Below are 17,676 nucleotides of genomic sequence, written 5' to 3' on the forward strand. Positions count from 1 at the left end.
AGGGAAATGTTTTGCTACAGTGGTTAGCCTTAAGATGCTACGTGGCTCATGATGTTTTGTGTTGTTGGCGAATGGGGGGACCCAGATTTCAGATCGCTTCTATTCAGGGAAGAAAGAGAAAATCAACTGAATAGTTGCTTTCTAACCTTGCATTTGTTTAGGGCAATGTTTGGGCCTGCAAATTGCAAGATATGTTGAAGAATGGACAAAAAATGTTAAATTGCTTATGTCAACCTTGTAAAATTAAAAGCAATGTGTTGTAATTTTAAATTGTTGGCAGGTTATGAATACAAGAAATTTGGCCACTAAAAAAAATGTGGAAAATAAATTTGAATCATCTATAAATGGAGCTTAGAAGTAAATTTTATTGACCCAGGTCTTGTGGTCACGAGTAGAGCTGGCAAAATGGGCCGAGTTCGCCGCCCGTCAAACGGGACAGGGCGGGCTGAATTTCTCAAACCCGCTGCCCGCCAAGCTTGCCCGGGCTGATTTTTTATTTTTTTTTTAAATTTTTAGTGTAAAATGTCATGGGCTTGGCGGGCAGCCCGTCCCGCTCGCCCAAACGGAGCGGGGCAGGTTGAGATATCTATCCCATCTTCGAAGGCAGGGCAGGGCGGGCCAACTCGCTTTTTGACGAGCTTTTGGCGGGTTGGGATAGGGCGGGCCAAGCCGCTTTTACAGGCTTTTGGTGGGCTAGGGCGGAGCGGGGCGAGCAACTCGCTTTGCCACCTCTAGTTATAAGTTGTGCCACAAAAGCCATATGTAAAGTATAATATTTAAAGGAAAAAATAAGTATTATTTCAAAGTACACAAGCTTGTGTCTTTTTAGGTGATTTATATAAAGTATGACCGATTATATTTTGTGTAAATATGAAAAGTTACTTTTATTTTTTACTTTAAATGTCACTGAAAGAGAAAAAAAGTAACTTTTCATATTTACACAAAGTATGACCGGTCATACTTTGTGTAAGTCACTAAAAGAATACAACTTGTGTCACACATATTAAACCCCTATTTAAATGATGCAAAATGTAAGGAAAGAGAGAGAGAGAGAAGAGAGGGAAGAGGAAACATTAATTACTCATTTTTTGGTTGCTCATTTACAAAAATGTGAACATTACAATTTTCAAATTGTGCATTCTGTGTCCTAGTTCAACAAGTATTATTTTAACCATTCTTTTATAAGATAGACATTTTTTAGTCGTAATCCAGCCTAGATATTTTGGTCCAAACTGAATGTAATAGTGAGGTTAACCTGAGTCAATCAACAATAATATTTGTCATTGATAATATATATAATCTATCACCACCGGAACTAGTGATGTTCTCTTCTGGGTAGGGACCAAATTTGTTCCTTTATGCCTTTTTTACTTCAAGGTATATATTCTTCTTCGATCATAATTTAATTTGATTTTATTTATGAGATTTGCATTCATCATGTAACATGACACACAAAAATTTTCTACACACACAATATTTTGTGGGGTACGCATTTTTTGAAGCAAAAATAAAATAAAAAATTAAGACATGAAAAACGAATCTCTATAATATTACACAATCATTTTTGTACAGTATAACTCTTATAAATTTTTTATTTTTTTATTTATTTTTATAGAATAAAGTGGAAGATATTTTGGTAGAACTAGAGTTGTGAGCTGTGTGACATGTGACGTGAGATGGGATATTTTTTTGACGGCAGACACATCCACGGAGGCAAAACGACGATTTTTTTTTTGTCGTCGTGGCAATGCACTTTTCGCTTTTTGCATCCAACCCTCTAGATATTTTCTTCTCAATGCTATCCCCACTCGCACTTTTCCACCTTCAGTTGACTCTTTTTCTGTTACTACAAATATTGACTAATAATATTGAGAGTCTTCCTCCCTTAATTTCCCTTTCTTTTATTATTCTAATCAAGGGATGAATTTATCTCTTAAATTGTTAAGAGCATAGACCATATATGCAATAAATAAATAAAAAGATAAATTGAATTATTTAGGTTAATAAATTATGCATTAGTTCAAAATATCGAGAGAAGTAATCTAGCATGATAATAAAAAGAGGAAATCGTATATGAATGGTATACGTTTAGATTAAAGTTTAGTTATTCAAATTTTTAAAATAAACTTTCTAACTGTTAATATTTTTTTTGTTGAAAAAAGTATTTGTAAAGTTTTACTTTCATAAATGTTTTATAAACTGTCATGTAAGTTACCGAATAACACTTTGGACTTAATATGATTTTATTTTTTGAATTGTTCAAATAAATCTATCTCATTTATAAGAATAAAATTTGTAAAAATATAATTATTCTTTAATTATTATTGAACAACTATTATGTTTGTTTCCACTGTTAGTGTTAGATATCAAGATTTATGTTTAATTGTTTTCTAAAATGATATATCAGGATCACTAATATTTTTCGGTTTCTGTGTAACCTTATTTCAAGCCACTTACGTCAATGGCCAATAATGTTTCAAACACAAGGTGATATTTTCTTTTTAATACTTAAATTTGTATAAATAAATTCTGACTTGAGTGTCACGTTATATTATAATTTATAAGTACATTCTCTCATCCATTTCCTAGAAAATCCATGGAACAACTGCATCAAATTATCAATAAAGTAACTTCATCGATCATAATCAACCGAGAATCATTTCGGACTGATGAGATTGCATTAAGTACAACCTATGACAATAAATTGTGTACAAGATATAATATTTGGTTTAATTAAAATTTGATAAACAGTAAAATATAATTTGATTTAAAGGAAGCTTAAATAGCATTCTACCGAACTTCATTGACTTTTCTATCTAGATCTATCTTTCCTTTGTTGGGTTTCCACCTTTTGTAAAGCATTGCACGCACGCGCCTATGGTTGGTCGCGTAAGCTCATTTTTTGGAACAATGTAATGTCCATTTTATTGAACATTATCTGTGATTCCATCTCTCATATCCAAGTGCTAAACGGAGCCCAGATTCTTCCATATCCCAATTCGGCAAAAATGTCAAAAACATATATTCAAAACAATAAAAATAAAAGTAAGAATAAGTTACTCACTCTAATATTATAAAATGAATAGGTAACATACTCGTAATTTCAAAAAATAGGCCAAAGATATACTCAAATAATTTTGAAGATAATAGAGAACATAAGGTTAACCATTTTAATGTATTCTTTTATCTTTGGTGGTCCTGCTCACTTTTTTTTTATATGTTGTATTAGATAATTTATCATGAAACAATATTCTTTACAATTTTTTTTTTATAAATTTATACACATTGTACTATGTTCTCCCGAGAGAAGATAGTATAGTTCGTAAGAGTTTATAAAAAATTTATATACCTCACTCACATAAAAGTGAAAGGATTCTACTAATTTTCTTTTCTCTTCTCTTTAAATAGAATCTGTTCACTTTTATATGAGTGTGATAAAAAAAAATTCTGCAATAAAAACAAAAACATTTTTCCTATACATATACGAGGTATGATATTCTTACTATCAATTTTTTCTATCTTCTCGTTTAACTTTTTCTCTAATTCAACGGTGATCAAAATGAAAATAGAATAATAGTAAAAAAAATTAGTAATAAAAATATTCTATTTTTTTTTACAGGAGAATAATTTATTTATAATTTTTTTTTACAAATTATAATATATATTCTGAAAATATATAATATAACTTAGTGTATTTAAAAAATATATAATTCGTAAGAGTTTATAAAAATAAAAAAATTGTGTATATATAAAAAAGATATTTGGCTCTGATCCTCTACACAAATAAGTGAAATCACCAAACACAAAAAGTATGCAAATGTCTAACCCAACAACACTTGAGCCTCTTGTTTCATGAATATGACCACTATTCATTCATCCTCCTCAGCAGCTGAATCCACCATGGAAGACCCCTCAAACCGCCACCGCCCCAAGAAGAACCGCCGCCGCCGCCACCCGTCGACCACCGTCAACACCACCACCGGGGAGTCAGACGGGGAGGTGGAGGAGGCGGAGGACGGGGACCCCGAGGTTTGGGCGAACCTGAACAAGAGCTTCCGGCAGGTGCAGTCGGTGCTTGATCGGAACCGCGAGCTGATTCAACAGGTGAACGAGAACCAACAGTCAAGGATAGCCGACAACATGGTAAAAAACGTGTCTTTGATTCAGGAACTCAACGGGAACATATCCAAGGTTGTCTCTCTCTACTCTGATCTCAATTCCAATTTCACAAACGTGTGCCATCAGCGTTCCAACAACTCTGCTAATAACAGCCGTGACAAATAAAAGGGTCTTTTTTCTTGTTCTTGTTCTTGTTCTTGTTCTTGTACCATTACTCTACTTTGTCTCTCTTTCCCTCTCCCTTACAGTATAGTAGTAATAAGTGGCTATTTCTAATAAATATTATATTATGTATCTGATCTTTGTTGGAGTTGAAAAATTGTGATGGTAATTTTGGACATTGTTTTGTCATCATGTCAATAAGGACTATGAAGGCGAATCATTGTATCGTCCTATTTCACTTCTATACATATTGAGGTGGTTATGATCTTCTATTGATGGCATCTTGCCCTTTTACAATAAGTTTTCTCGTTCTAGTTTATGTAATTCAATAAACTAGTGATTGCAAATGTATGTGTGAATTGCTATCTTTTCAAAAAAAAAAAAAAAATTGGGGTAGCAAAGTTAAGGGGTCTTTGGAATGAGTATTTTGATTGGAATGATGGGAAAGTAGGGTTGAGTTTATTTTTTGTGTATCAGCAGGAAACGTAAGAAATTCTCAGCCAAATAATTTTTCCAGCATTTGAGTTTGAGTTTGTAACTACAGAATGGAAAAAAATAATCCCTTCTTAACCATGGTATTTTTTTTTTTTCCTTGAATTCGGATCTGGTATATACGTTTTGGGACCAAAATGTCCTCTTGTAATATATGAGGAGATGTGTAAAAGTATTTTGCAGATATTCAAAAATGTTGGGTAATTTGATAAATTCGATTAATATTTCCATCAATATTTTATAATCAACCAAACATAACATCAGTCAAATTAATCTTACTTTTCCTATAATATTTTGAGTTACCAAACACCTTTTCATTATTTTTTCGGGCAAAATATTTTCCTATCATATTTCTAGAATTTCTTTTTCCTGATAAAAAAAAATATCTCTCGTATCAAATGTTTCATTTGAGTATTTTATTATGCTTGTGTTCCCTTGCATTTTTCAATTCTTTATGCTTGTACTATCTTGTTTAAAAGGATGATGAGACCAAAAATTTGAAATTTTGTTAAACATATTGTTAAGGCCACATGCTTGACAGGCATTAGTAAGCTGGCTAATCTATGTGGCTTTTGCTCTTTCTAAAGAATCTTTAAGATCTGAGAGGTTACATACCCTTTCTTTGAAACATGATATTCAGAGTGACTAGCTGACTAATAAAAAAGGAGTTTGGCGCCCTGGAATGCAATATCATACTTGTGAAATCTGGATATTTATGGCCTTTGGCTTTTACACAGGACAGGGAGAAAGAGAAGAACATTTTATTTTATTTCATTATGCTCCATTTGTAATAGGGATTTAAATTGCAGCAGTGGAAGCTGTAGCAGAGGAGATGATATGATATGATGCACTTGAAAAGTTAAATAATTAATTATTCTTGTGCCCGTTAAGAAAAAAAAAATTAAAAAAATCATCTTAAAGTTCAGAGGATAGCATTCTTCATCATGATGTCTAGACAAGCAAAATAGAAAAATTACATGAATACAAACTTTTAGTCTGCAAATTTTGTTTATTTACTATATGATAAAAGTATACACAAAGAATTTGTGAATCATGGTAGAGGGAAAAGCTGAGTAGTTACTGTAGTAGAATCAGTCTCAACTTATTATATAAACAATGTCATGAAGTTAATTCCCCACTGTCTAATATGACAACCTTGACTTTGGGCGAGCCGCTTTCACTTCCTTCTGATTCAATCTTGTACAAAACGTCCATCCCGGAAAGTACCTTTCCAAATACAACATGTCGTCCATCCAGCCTTACAAGAAACAAACGGAGGCATGTGAAACAGTGAACTTGAGAAAAGGCCTCAACAGTAATAATGAAAACTTGAGAAATTAAGCTTTTTTTCTTAGATTCCTCCTCTTCTTAGACATATATTCTTTGAAAACATTTCTATATTAGGAAGCTGAAAGTCTGAAGTTAAGCCTTTTACTCATATACATTTAAAATAAAATCCATTCTTAATAATTGAAAGGGAAATGCACCTTTCCAACTGAGATTCAGCATGTGAACAAAATGGAATTTATCCAAGTAAACTTCTCCTCTCAAAAAGTTTTCTTTTACACCAAAATTAGTATCACATTACATTTTCCAAGAAAACAAACAAACAACCATTAAGGAAATGTCACATTTCTAACTATCACTGCAGGGTTTTCACGAAAAGTTAATATATCAGACTACTCGAGTTCCAAGAGTATACAGAATAAGTAACTCAATTAATTGAAAATTACCAGCTGGTTTTGACTGTTGTTATGAAAAACTGGGAGCCATTGGTGTCTTGCCCAGAATTTGCCATCGATAAGTATCCTGACAATCATGCAGTAAGGGTGAACATGTGAAATAATATGAATATATGAACATTTCATGTTTATAGATATACATGGAATATCAGTAACAAAAGCACTTAAGCTGACCTGGCCCAGTATGCTTCAGCTTGAAGTTTTCATCAGCAAACTTATCACCATAGATTGATTCTCCACCTCTTCCATCACCACGGGTGAAATCACCCCCCTGGACCATAAAGCTCGGTATAATCCTATGGAATGCGCTCCCTTTATAATGAAGAGGCTTCCCACTTCTTCCCATCCCTTTCTCTCCTGAAATGTGATGCTGCTTAATTTATAGTATTTACTCTCTATAGCTTATAGTTATAGATATCAAAATTGATCCTACCCGTACAAAGTGCTCGAAAGTTTTCTGCACAATAGGGATGACAAGATTAGTAACCAAATCCTTCAAATGAAGCCAATACCTGTCTAAATAAACATCTTTAGCATATAATTCATTACACTATAGCATACCATACCTACAGTTTTCGGTACCGTAATCCCAAAAAGGCCCATGACTATGCGACCTGAAGCAAGAAACAAAATTTTTAGAGTTCTGAGTGACCCGCTAGGGTATCATAACGTAATGATATAATATGCATTATTTTATTTACTCATATGAATCAAGCACATAACAATTAAGGCAGAAAAAATGGGGATTAAAAACCTGCTATGCTTATTCAAGAAGGCAGTAAAAATAACTGTTTCCATAAGTAACTTCTCATAAGCAAGTCATTTATACAGCCTACAGAATCTTAAAGGAACAAATGTTACGAGCATGTGTTAGATAAATCATTCATCTAGGAAGCTGGCAGCTGGACCAGACTTAGGTTGCAAAAGTTTGCATTAGTCATTAGACTACTGTGAAATAGGCACTACCCCATCCACCACAATGTGCAATGCCACACAATCATGTTAAATTCTATGTGAGTCTTTGTGTAGTGGAGTTGCTATTTATGATTAGAAAGTCAAGGGTTCGAGTATGAAAAATAATCTCTTTGTAAAAAGGGAAAACTTAAAAAAAAAAAACCTGTAAGTTTCCTATAGAATCACTTACCCCCTTCTCAAAATTTTAAACTATTTACAATCTTACTTAGAGTTTCTTTATCACTTACCTCCCTAACTTAAATTTTTTTATCACTTACCCTTTAACTTACGGGGGTAAGTGATAAAGAAATTTTAAGTTAGGGGTATAAATGATTCAAAAATTCATGGAGGGGACAAGTGATTCTGAAAAAACTGACAGGTTTTTTTTTTTTTTTTTTTTTAAGTTTTCCGTTATAAAAATGCAAGGATAAAACGGCATAAGATTGAGCCTTTTTCCTAGCAAGTTTGGGAGCCTTTTTAAAAATCAAATAACCGTTGTTTTCCTTCCATCATACCTAAGAATATCATGGTTCCTATCTCATGGCACAAATCACCTTCTAAAATCAGTGAGTTAATGTCAATTTAATGCATCTGAAATCCCTTCTTACACTTAATTTGCAATCACAATCCAAAAAATAATTGCCAAAATCCAACAGACGCATGAAAATACTAATAATTAGTCAAGCCACAATTTTTGGATGGAACCAAATAAAAATTTCAACTTTATAATGAAAGAAAGCATACCCGCTAATTTTCCATCGATCTCTATATCAAAATACACCTTGTGGGTCACATCCTCCAAATCTTCGCCCAATGGGGTATCCTGCATAACATGGAAAGAAATTGGTGGAAGGGGAAAGGTCAGAGCTTGATTAGTATCCATGATAAACGAAGATGACCCAAAACGAGAGAATGAACAAATAGTGTAGTTGAGACATGAATCCTTACTGGAAGATGATGTTGAGTTGTGATGAACTTGTTCTGAGAAGAACCGTTGTCCGTTCCTTTCTCTACCAATTTGAGCTGAAAGAATGCAATGGTTGCGCAAAGCATGAAAACCCATAACATACACGCCAGAATCAGCGTTCCAGTGGTTCTGGAAGCCATTTTCTGATGCAAAAATCAATGAAGAAAACAATCCCTAAACATCACTCATCTTTCCTTCATCACCACGTGTCTAATAAATCCTGTTAAATAAAACACGATATGTTCTTGTGCAAAACTTGTAATAAGGAGGAGTGAGAAAAATATTAAAATAATAGTTATAAAATTACCACGTTAATTTATTTTTACATAATTATAATTTTTTTACATCATCATGTTATATTTTATTTAATATGAAAGGATTTATCTCCGTGCAAAATGTTTTGGATCGGATTGATTTACATAGTTTAAAAAGTTCATTTTCTTGCCTTAATTTTATTATCAAATTAAACTTTAACATAATTAAAGTATTATTACGTTTATTTTAATAAAATATTAAAATATAGTAATATAAAACGATATATTGAATAAATATTTCATATTTTTTAAATTATGTTAATAAATTTTTTTAAAAAATTAATATACTAAGAAACAAATATTTTGATGAAAAAAATTTAATAGTTCATTCTAATTATATTTCCCTTAATTTTAGTCTGTCAAAGTTTTATCATTATTGTTATTTTGTTTTGGGTTTTTTTGGATGTAACAGTAAGGGATTATTTTTTTTTTTTTGAGATAAAATTATTTTCTATTATAATAAAATAACGTCATTTTAGGGTTTAATAAAAAATATAGAATATTTTAATAAAATTCTAATATAAGAAAAAAAAAAATTAAAATATCATATATATATTTTCTTAAATCATTTAAGGTTTCTAAGATAAATTTATGTCGTATCGCAGAAGAAACACTTTTCCAACAACAAAAGCATAAAAGAAACTATTATTTCTAACAACTAAAGTGCTCTCTTTTTGTTCGAAAAGAACAAACAATCTACCAAAAAAATAAAAATAAAAAGCACAAACAATCTAAAAAAAAAACACAAACATGATTTCGAGTCTATTAACCAATGTTATTAAAACCGGCTCGGTCAGTGACTCGGTCGAGGTATCAGATTATTGGGTCATTGGTTCAACCAATAGATCACTGGTTCAACCAATAGATCACTGGTTCAACTGCATGACTCGGGGATTATATATAAATATATTATTTATATTAAAAAATTATAAATATACTCAAATAGATGAAAAATAATAATATAAATTTTAAATATTTTAATATAAAAAATAATAAATTATACATTATTCTCAAATAAAGGATCAAACAAACACATAATGCTTGTTATATTGGTGTTTTAAGGTAAACAACATCTCTAACTATCAAATAAAAATTTCCTGCATAGTGCATAACTGAGATAATATTAGTATTATAGGTACATAACTTATGTAAGTCAATAAGTAACAGATTACTCAAATATGTCAATTATGATTTTTTTTGATTTTTTTTTTAAAACCCGGGCCGGGTCACCGATTTTTCACCAAAATCGGCCGGGAAACACCGGGTGGTACCAGGTCTGATACTTGACCGATCCAATATGATACCCGGACTAATCAGATGACCGGTTCGCCGGGTTCCGGGTCAACCCGGCCGGTCCGGTCCGATTTTCACAACATTGCTATTAACCTACGTAGCACCGTTACCGACACGGGACACGTGACACGATATGACACGACACTCTGGCACGTTAATTCTAAAAAACATTAGATTTCGACACGTTAGGACACGTTTTGATATTAAATAATTTTTTTAACTTATGTAGCGTATATTATATTTAATATTCAATAATTTAACAATAAAATGAAATTAAACTTATAATATTCATAAAATTTGCAAAGAAACATAAGATATCATAAATATTTATATTAAACTCAATAAAATGGTAATTGTAATCCAACAAATCCAATAGTTGGAACTAAAAACTCAACGCAACGCAACCTTTGAACCTTTTTTGAATTTCTATAACGTGTATTGGAGTGTCGGAGAGTGCCAGAGTGTCGAAGAATGTCGAGTAGTATCGGACACGACACGTCAGGATTTTTGAAGTGTCGGTGCTTCATAGCTATTAACTATTCCAACCATTTTCCCTGTTACGTGTCCATGTTGATAAAAAATTGTTTTTTTTTGTACAAGATAAAAGATTGATTATTTATAATATTTAGTGTTTTTGTTTTTTTCTTCTCCGAATTTTCTTTGTACAGAAAAATTAAATGTGAAAAAAATTAATTAAGTAAATAACTGTTTTTCTTAAAATTTATAAAAATTAATTTTTATTCTAAGTGTTAATCCACAGTAAATTTTAAGATTTTTTTAATTGTATAAAATGAATCACTTTTATGTAATAGATTATTAAAGAAATATGAAATTATCAAAAAAATAGTTAACTTAGGGAAAATTTATATATATATATATATATATATTTGGTAAAGAGGGAAAATTTATATTATCTCTAACATATGTGAAAAAATCACAACATATTATAGCTAATGTATTGCACGAATTGTTTAAATAAAATATTTATGAGTATTAAATTTTTATTAAATTGATAAATTTTTAATGAATATTTAAATTATCTTATTTATTATCTGAGGAAGTTTTATAGTAATTTTTTTTTTCAAATATAATGTTTGAATATTATTATTTCGGAAATGTTATATTTGTAATTTTTTTTTCTCATACTTATTAATTAATTATTAATTTCTAATAAATTATAACCGTTAGATTGACGGAAATCAACGATTAAGATTTGGTAGTAACAAGTAATAAGAAAAAAAGGTAATAAGTATAACCTTTTCCATATATATATATATATATATATATATAATGAAATATTATTTTTAGCTGATTTTAATAATAGAAAAATTATTTATATAATTTATCATTTAAAATATGGGGATGTTATACTTATTATTATTTTTTTACTATCTCTTACTACCAAATCTTAATCATTGATTTTCATTGATATAACAATTATAATTTATTGAGAATTAATAATTAATTAATAAATGTGATCCAATAAATTATAACCATTAAATTTAAGAAAATCAATGATTAAAATTTAGTAGTAAGAAAAAAATTAGAAAATATAACATCTCGATAAAAAAGAGAGTAATTTTTAATGGATAACTACCCCGGATTGACCCCGTGGGATTGAGGCTTTTATGTGTTATGGATGGAAACATAATTGCAGCTACAACTTTCAAGCTAGAATATAAATTTCATGTGGGAGTAGCTGAAGCCATTGGCATTGGCATTCTCAAATGGGAAACATTCTTTGGGTACAAGATGCTCCACCACTTGCTAAAAAGCTTCGCATATTGACAGCAAACATATTGTAATTTACAAGGGTAAGATATTATAACAACCAATTAGTATTATTATCAATTTTACTGTTAGATCAATTATGTTGATTCAATGATTATATTTATTTTTATCTTTGTATAGTTATAATTCCTCATATTTAATGTGAAAGCATTAACTATTTTCACATTAAATATGAGACATTATAACATAACAATACAAAGGTGAAAATAAATATAAAGTATTAAAAATGTGGAATCATAACTATACAAATATGAAAATAATTATAACCATTAGATCAACGTAATCTATCTAACGGTGAAATTAATTGATACTAACATTGAGTAGTAACACTAGTTGATTGTTACACTATCCTTCCCCGTTTATCAAAAACAAAAAAACAGTTGTTAATCCAAAAAGTTAATCTGCCCAAACGTGCTATAATTCATTAAAAACAATAAGAAAAGGAAAAAGCTATATTCCAAAGAAATTAATCTTTCCCCTCTTAAAATCTTTGAACCTTTCCCACAATCAAATCCTCCTTTCATTTTTTCTATTATTTTTTTCCCTATCCCTCCAACCGGCCCCAGATAATACTTTGTTAATATGAAACTAAATCGTAGCACCAGATCTTACCTACCCCACTCTCTTATTTTCATTTAGAAAAATTAACATAACCACCTTTTTTTGTTTTTTATTTTTATTTTTCTATGACTAACCCCAAGGAAAAAAAAAACAATTTTTGTGTGTGAACATTTTGATTTTGCTGTGTTTTCTCTGACTACCGAATCGTTTGTTTACATATGTCTTCGAGTATTCAATCACAGATGAACACAGAATCCAAAGTAACGCACGGAAAGCAAAAGTTTTAGCCAATGAAAACAGAGGAAAACAGAGGTTCTGTTTCGAAGGTTGACTCTTTTGTCTTATTCTAATACTCTCAAACAGCACTTTTTTTTGTTCTGCTATATATATCCCTTTGGCCCTTTGTTTTCTCTTCCAAATCCATTGATAAATAGGTTCATTGACAGGGAAGGATGAGTATGAAAATGGAGATGTACAAGCACAAGGTGATAAATTTCTTGACCAAAAAGGGTGAAGTCAACAAAGCAGAACCACCTTTGGAGGTTAAGGAAGTGTTTTCCATGTATGCAAAAGGTGGGAGCCACATGTCCAAGGATCAGATCCTCCAGTTCATGGTAGAGCACCAGGGAGAAAAGAACTGCACCTTAACGGATTTGGAACCAATTGTTGAGAAGGTTTTGCAAGTTGGAAGTTCTAAAACTAAAACTATCAGTATTGCTGGACTTAGTCTCAATGACTTCATCAATTTTCTGCTTCTTGATGATTTCAATGGTCCCTTGAAGGACGAGGTATGTTTGTTTGATCACTGAGAATTTTGAGGCTGAAAAATTCTGTATAGGTGATATTGCTGTTCATTATAGTTTCTACTTCTTAGTTTAGTAACCACTTGTGCAATGTACCTTGCCTTGTCTTGCAAAAATGATTTTCCATGAATATACAAAATTGTCATGTCATGAGATATGCAGTTATTGTTTCAAGCTCAGAAATCTCGAGCTAAAAATTCAAAATTCTTTGGCTGTCAAAAACACTCTTAGATAACAAAAATCACTAATGCAACATGTTCTTTGTTCCATTGTTATTTATTATTAGGGAAAAACAACTATCATTTTAAAGGATACAAGCTTGTGTCCTTTTAGGTTATTTACACAAAGTCTGATGGGTAAGATTTTGTGTAAACTTGTAAAAGTTACTTTTTTCTCTCTCTCCTCAGTCACATCACTAACGTGTAAAGTGAAAAAAATAACTTTTCAGATTTACACAAAATCTTACTGGTCAGAATTTGTGTAAGTCACTAAAAGGACATAACTTGTGTTCTTTTAAAGGACATCCACTGAACCCTTATTATTATTATCATTTGTGTCATGTGTTCTTTTTTTCATGTAAATGTCTATCTAGTTGATCCAGGCCTTTATAAAGATTTGACTTTTTTTTCCTGACAATATAGAAATCATATGTCATTCCAGGTACATCATGATATGAGTGCTCCCTTGTCACATTATTTCATGTATACAGGACACAATTCCTACCTGACTGGGAATCAATTCACCAGTGAGTGCAGTGATGAGCCAATTATAGAGGCTTTGCAACAAGGTGTACGAGTAATTGAACTAGATTTATGGCCATCTTCATCTAAAGATGGTATCAAAGTAGTTCATGGAAGGTACTAGCTGATTATTAAAATCGCATCTTAGAAGAGAGTTGTTAGCATAGGAAAAGAAGGGAAAAAAAAAATGTTCATCTTAGAGACTAGGATGATTGCTTTCTTATACTTTTTTTGGTTTTCTGACTTTCTTCTTGAAATCAATGCAGGACTCTTACAACTCCAGTCTCACTAACCAAATGTCTGGAATCCATAAAGGAATATGCTTTTGTGAAATCTGATTTTCCAGTGATTCTAACTTTGGAAGACCATTTAACATCAAAACTTCAGGCTAAATTTGCTGAAGTAGGCACCCTTTTTTTTCTTCTATAAAATAGAAGAGAAAAGTAAAAGAAAGGATCTAGTTAAATAGACATGCCTACTTTGGTATTGCTTTTTCATCATGGTTTTTTTTTTTCTTTCTATTCATGCAGATGGCAACTCAAATATTTGGAGAAATGCTTTATTATCCTGAGACAGATTGTTTGACAGAATTTCCTTCACCAGAATCATTGAAAAATCGGGTAGTTATATCAACCAAACCACCAAAGGAATATCAGGAATCTGATAGTTCCAGCAATCATGAGCCCAATGGAAGTGATTCGTCTGAAGAAGAATCATGGGGACAAGCATTGTCAGATTCTATGGCTAAACTGAAAAATGAGGAGAGGGTGAGAGAAACATATATTCATCATATGATTTATTTATTTATTTTAAAAATGGATTACAATCAAGCCAAAAGAAAAAAGAAAAGAGATTTGAATTATTAGTTCTGTGCATTTTACGTTTTCTATTTTAATGGATAGCAGAATGAAAGTGATGAAGATGAGGAAGATATAAATACATGTGATAACAAACCAAACCAGCTAGGTTCACGTCGATACAAAGAATTGATTACAATCTATGGTGGGAAATCAGAAGGTTCAATGAAGGATCGACTGAAAATTGATAGTAAAGTTAGAAGGCTAAGTTTGAGTGAGAAGAAACTCAAAAGTGCTTCTGAATCTCATGGAGCCGACCTTATAAGGTACCTATCAAACTTTCTTGAAAGTTAACAGTATATCTGTAGAGATGATCATCATTTGTATAGCTGACAACACCAATGAATCACTGAATGAAACCTACCATGTGACTTGATACTCATTGTTATGCTTTCCAGGTTCACACAGAAAAATATCTTGAGAGTTTATCCTAAAGGAGAACGTGTCCAATCCTCAAACTTTAGGCCACATTTAGGGTGGATGTATGGAGCTCAGATGGTGGCATTCAATATGCAGGTTGGAAAGTTATGACCAATCCATAAAGCAAAATGCTTTAGAAAAAAGAAATACTTGACTGTGTTTTGATAAATTTGCATGGATAGTGGGCAACCTTAAGAAACATATGTTACATCTTTCAGCTTTTATATATTGTGGTGCAATCTCAAATGCATGTTGAAGTATTGCTGAGTCATATGATTATTATCTAAAATGTCTCGAGGAAATTTTTATACTAGATAGTAGGAATATAAACCTTTCATTCATTAACATCTGTTTTCTTATGACAGGGGCATGGCAAATCACTTCGGTTTATGCAGGGGATGTTCAGAGCAAATGGAGGGTGTGGTTATGTAAAAAAGCCTGAATTTATGATGCAAAACCTTCCACATGAAGAGCAGTTTGATCCTAAAGGAACATTGTCAGTGAAGCAGATATTGAAGGTGAGAGCATAGCATACCCTTACTCGCTTTACTAAAAGGAAATTAAGTAGTTTCATTTCATGACATCAGAATACTTTTCATGTTCAACAATAGATAAAAGTATACAAAGGAGATGGCTGGAAGTCAGATTTCAGTGCAACACACTTTGATCTATTCTCTCCTCCTGACTTTTACACAAAGGTCAGTTTTGTAATTCTCAATACATTTATTTGATAGATTTGGAGTAATTTCTTAGCAGACTTAGGTGGACACAGTGGCAGAGCCAGAAAAATTGGGAAGCTAATACCAAAAATTAGCTAACCATGGAGGAAGTTAGTGTCAAAACCAGCAGCTATTAAGGAAGCAAACTATTTACAGTCACCGAAGATCAAAAAAAGCTTCTGATTTTGGAAACCAGCCAATGCCAAGTCACTTGTTGGTTCCAATGTGGCTACGCCACTGGGTGGACATGTTCCTCATACCATAAGTGATCTTTTACCATTAAATTTGATGCTAAAAGTTTCCATTATTGAATATTGATCATGAATATTGTTTACCTACAACTTAGTCCTTTGATCCCTTGGTTTCCTTCTCCATTATATTTATAACAATGTTCATTATTATAGTTGAATCCACTATATAAACTGTGGTGCATTTATCTTACTGTTTGATAAAAATTTCTATCAGGTCTGTATTGTTGGAGTGCCAGCTGATTCTGTCAAGAAGAAAACAAGTGTACAGATGGATAATTGGTTTCCTGTTTGGGATGAAGAGTTTGAATTCCCCTTGACTGTTCCAGAGCTTGCTTTGCTCCGAATAGAGGTAAAGGACAAAGATAAGGGAAAGGATGACTTTGCAGGACAAACATGTTTGCCAGTATCAGAGCTAAGACATGGATTTCGGTCAGTCCCTTTGCATGACACAAAAGGAAAGAAGTTTAAATCTGTGAAGCTTTTAGTACGGTTTCAGCTTGAAACTCTAGATGAATTCTAGATATCATTTGTCTAATTATATGGTCTTCTAGATTATCATGCTTGAAAAGAACCTTCTTCATCTTTAGTAGCTTGAGACAATGCTATAGAATTTGGAGGTAACCTTCAATATCACATAGTTTTGTAGTACATGATTGCTGTTTGTAATTGTCATAGTCAATCAATGGATAAATGCATGTTGCTAATTTATTTAACCCTTTGTCTATTAGTTCATCGATTACTTGATTAGTCTAATTCAAGTCTGGTAGAACCACATGAAGGCAAAGTTCTCCGAACCAAGCTTTAATACAACTACGTTTTCAGTTGGTTAAGTTAGAACAATTCCTTACCAATTGATCCACGTATTTTCTCGTTTATTTTAATTGTTCTCGAAAAATTAATTTCACAAAAATACCTGCCCTAGCCCTGCAAACATGTCTAACTGGAAGAGTTAAATATATCCAATATAAGAACATCACATACATCTAAATTGAAATTAATATCTGGCTAGTAGAAAAGCATTCAAGCTCCACCTGAACCAATATTTGAAAATGATGTTTGTTATCATGAAACAAATCTCATATGATAGATTGATATTATAACCATTTATATTGTGGGATATACATTTCAATATTTATCAATTATAATATATTTTTAATTTCATGTATAATCATAAGACTATTTATGATTAAGCAAATTTTATAATAATAAAAAAAAAACAGTTGTATAAAAATGACATTACATCTCGTATTTCACAAGGTAGTTTTATTCTTCTTCGTTAATTAAGTAATGATGAGGTTTATTGAAGAGGATTATGATAATAAACAACAATAAGTTTAAGGGATAAGATCCGTTTACAATTTTTTTTTACAAATTATACTAAGTACGACCGGTCGTATATTGCATAATTAAAGTATGACCGGTCATACTTAGCGTAGTTTGTAAAAATTTGTAAACAAAAAAATTTGTAAATATAATCTGTCGTTATGTTTC

General features: G+C 31.5%; 3 protein-coding genes across 3 annotated transcripts; 2 read left to right on the top strand and 1 right to left on the bottom strand.

Moving 5' to 3' along the window:
* The first annotated feature begins 3,793 nt into the window (after nucleotides 1–3,793).
* Nucleotides 3,794–4,567, top strand: LOC133318630 (protein EARLY FLOWERING 4). Its single transcript, XM_061520653.1, has one exon. It carries the CDS (start codon nucleotides 3,853–3,855, stop codon nucleotides 4,282–4,284), a length of 432 nt encoding a protein of 143 aa, XP_061376637.1. The 5' UTR covers nucleotides 3,794–3,852; the 3' UTR covers nucleotides 4,285–4,567.
* A 1,135-nt stretch (nucleotides 4,568–5,702) lies between these two features.
* Nucleotides 5,703–8,620, bottom strand: LOC133318613 (peptidyl-prolyl cis-trans isomerase CYP19-4-like). The gene is made up of 7 exons (XM_061520635.1): nucleotides 8,418–8,620; nucleotides 8,214–8,292; nucleotides 7,082–7,129; nucleotides 6,949–6,972; nucleotides 6,690–6,872; nucleotides 6,507–6,582; nucleotides 5,703–6,031 (listed from the first exon to the last, which is right to left on the bottom strand). The coding sequence occupies exons 1-7, from the start codon at nucleotides 8,574–8,576 to the stop codon at nucleotides 5,893–5,895; spliced, it is 708 nt and encodes a 235-aa protein (XP_061376619.1). The 5' UTR covers nucleotides 8,577–8,620; the 3' UTR covers nucleotides 5,703–5,892.
* A 4,233-nt stretch (nucleotides 8,621–12,853) lies between these two features.
* LOC133318612 (phosphoinositide phospholipase C 6-like) lies at nucleotides 12,854–16,828 on the top strand. The gene is made up of 9 exons (XM_061520634.1): nucleotides 12,854–13,183; nucleotides 13,859–14,055; nucleotides 14,205–14,340; nucleotides 14,469–14,705; nucleotides 14,844–15,061; nucleotides 15,194–15,311; nucleotides 15,581–15,733; nucleotides 15,827–15,913; nucleotides 16,400–16,828. The coding sequence occupies exons 1-9, from the start codon at nucleotides 12,854–12,856 to the stop codon at nucleotides 16,703–16,705; spliced, it is 1,782 nt and encodes a 593-aa protein (XP_061376618.1). The 3' UTR covers nucleotides 16,706–16,828.
* Nucleotides 16,829–17,676: the final 848 nt, after the last annotated feature.

The sequence above is a fragment of the Gastrolobium bilobum genome, unplaced genomic scaffold (genome assembly GCF_033153095.1).
Source record: "Gastrolobium bilobum isolate Gb01-03AN ecotype WA unplaced genomic scaffold, APGP_CSIRO_Gbil_v1 utg4519, whole genome shotgun sequence".
In the NCBI taxonomy this organism is placed as follows: Eukaryota; Viridiplantae; Streptophyta; class Magnoliopsida; order Fabales; family Fabaceae; genus Gastrolobium; species Gastrolobium bilobum.

Bases quoted from the DNA above. Each gene is read 5' to 3' on its own strand.
- LOC133318613 (XM_061520635.1), bottom strand. From the start codon at position 8,576: ATGGCTTCCAGAACCACTGGAACGCTGATTCTGGCGTGTATGTTATGG. The intron at 8,293-8,417 runs GTAAGGATTCAT...CATGTTATGCAG, and splicing joins CAACTCAACATCATCTTCCA to GATACCCCATTGGGCGAAGA. The intron at 7,130-8,213 runs GTATGCTTTCTT...TTCTTGCTTCAG, and splicing joins GATCGATGGAAAATTAGCGG to GTCGCATAGTCATGGGCCTT.
- LOC133318630 (XM_061520653.1), top strand. From the start codon at position 3,853: ATGAATATGACCACTATTCATTCATCCTCCTCAGCAGCTGAATCCACC.
- LOC133318612 (XM_061520634.1), top strand. From the start codon at position 12,854: ATGAAAATGGAGATGTACAAGCACAAGGTGATAAATTTCTTGACCAAA. The intron at 15,312-15,580 runs GTTGGAAAGTTA...TTCTTATGACAG, and splicing joins TGGTGGCATTCAATATGCAG to GGGCATGGCAAATCACTTCG. The intron at 15,734-15,826 runs GTGAGAGCATAG...GTTCAACAATAG, and splicing joins CAGTGAAGCAGATATTGAAG to ATAAAAGTATACAAAGGAGA.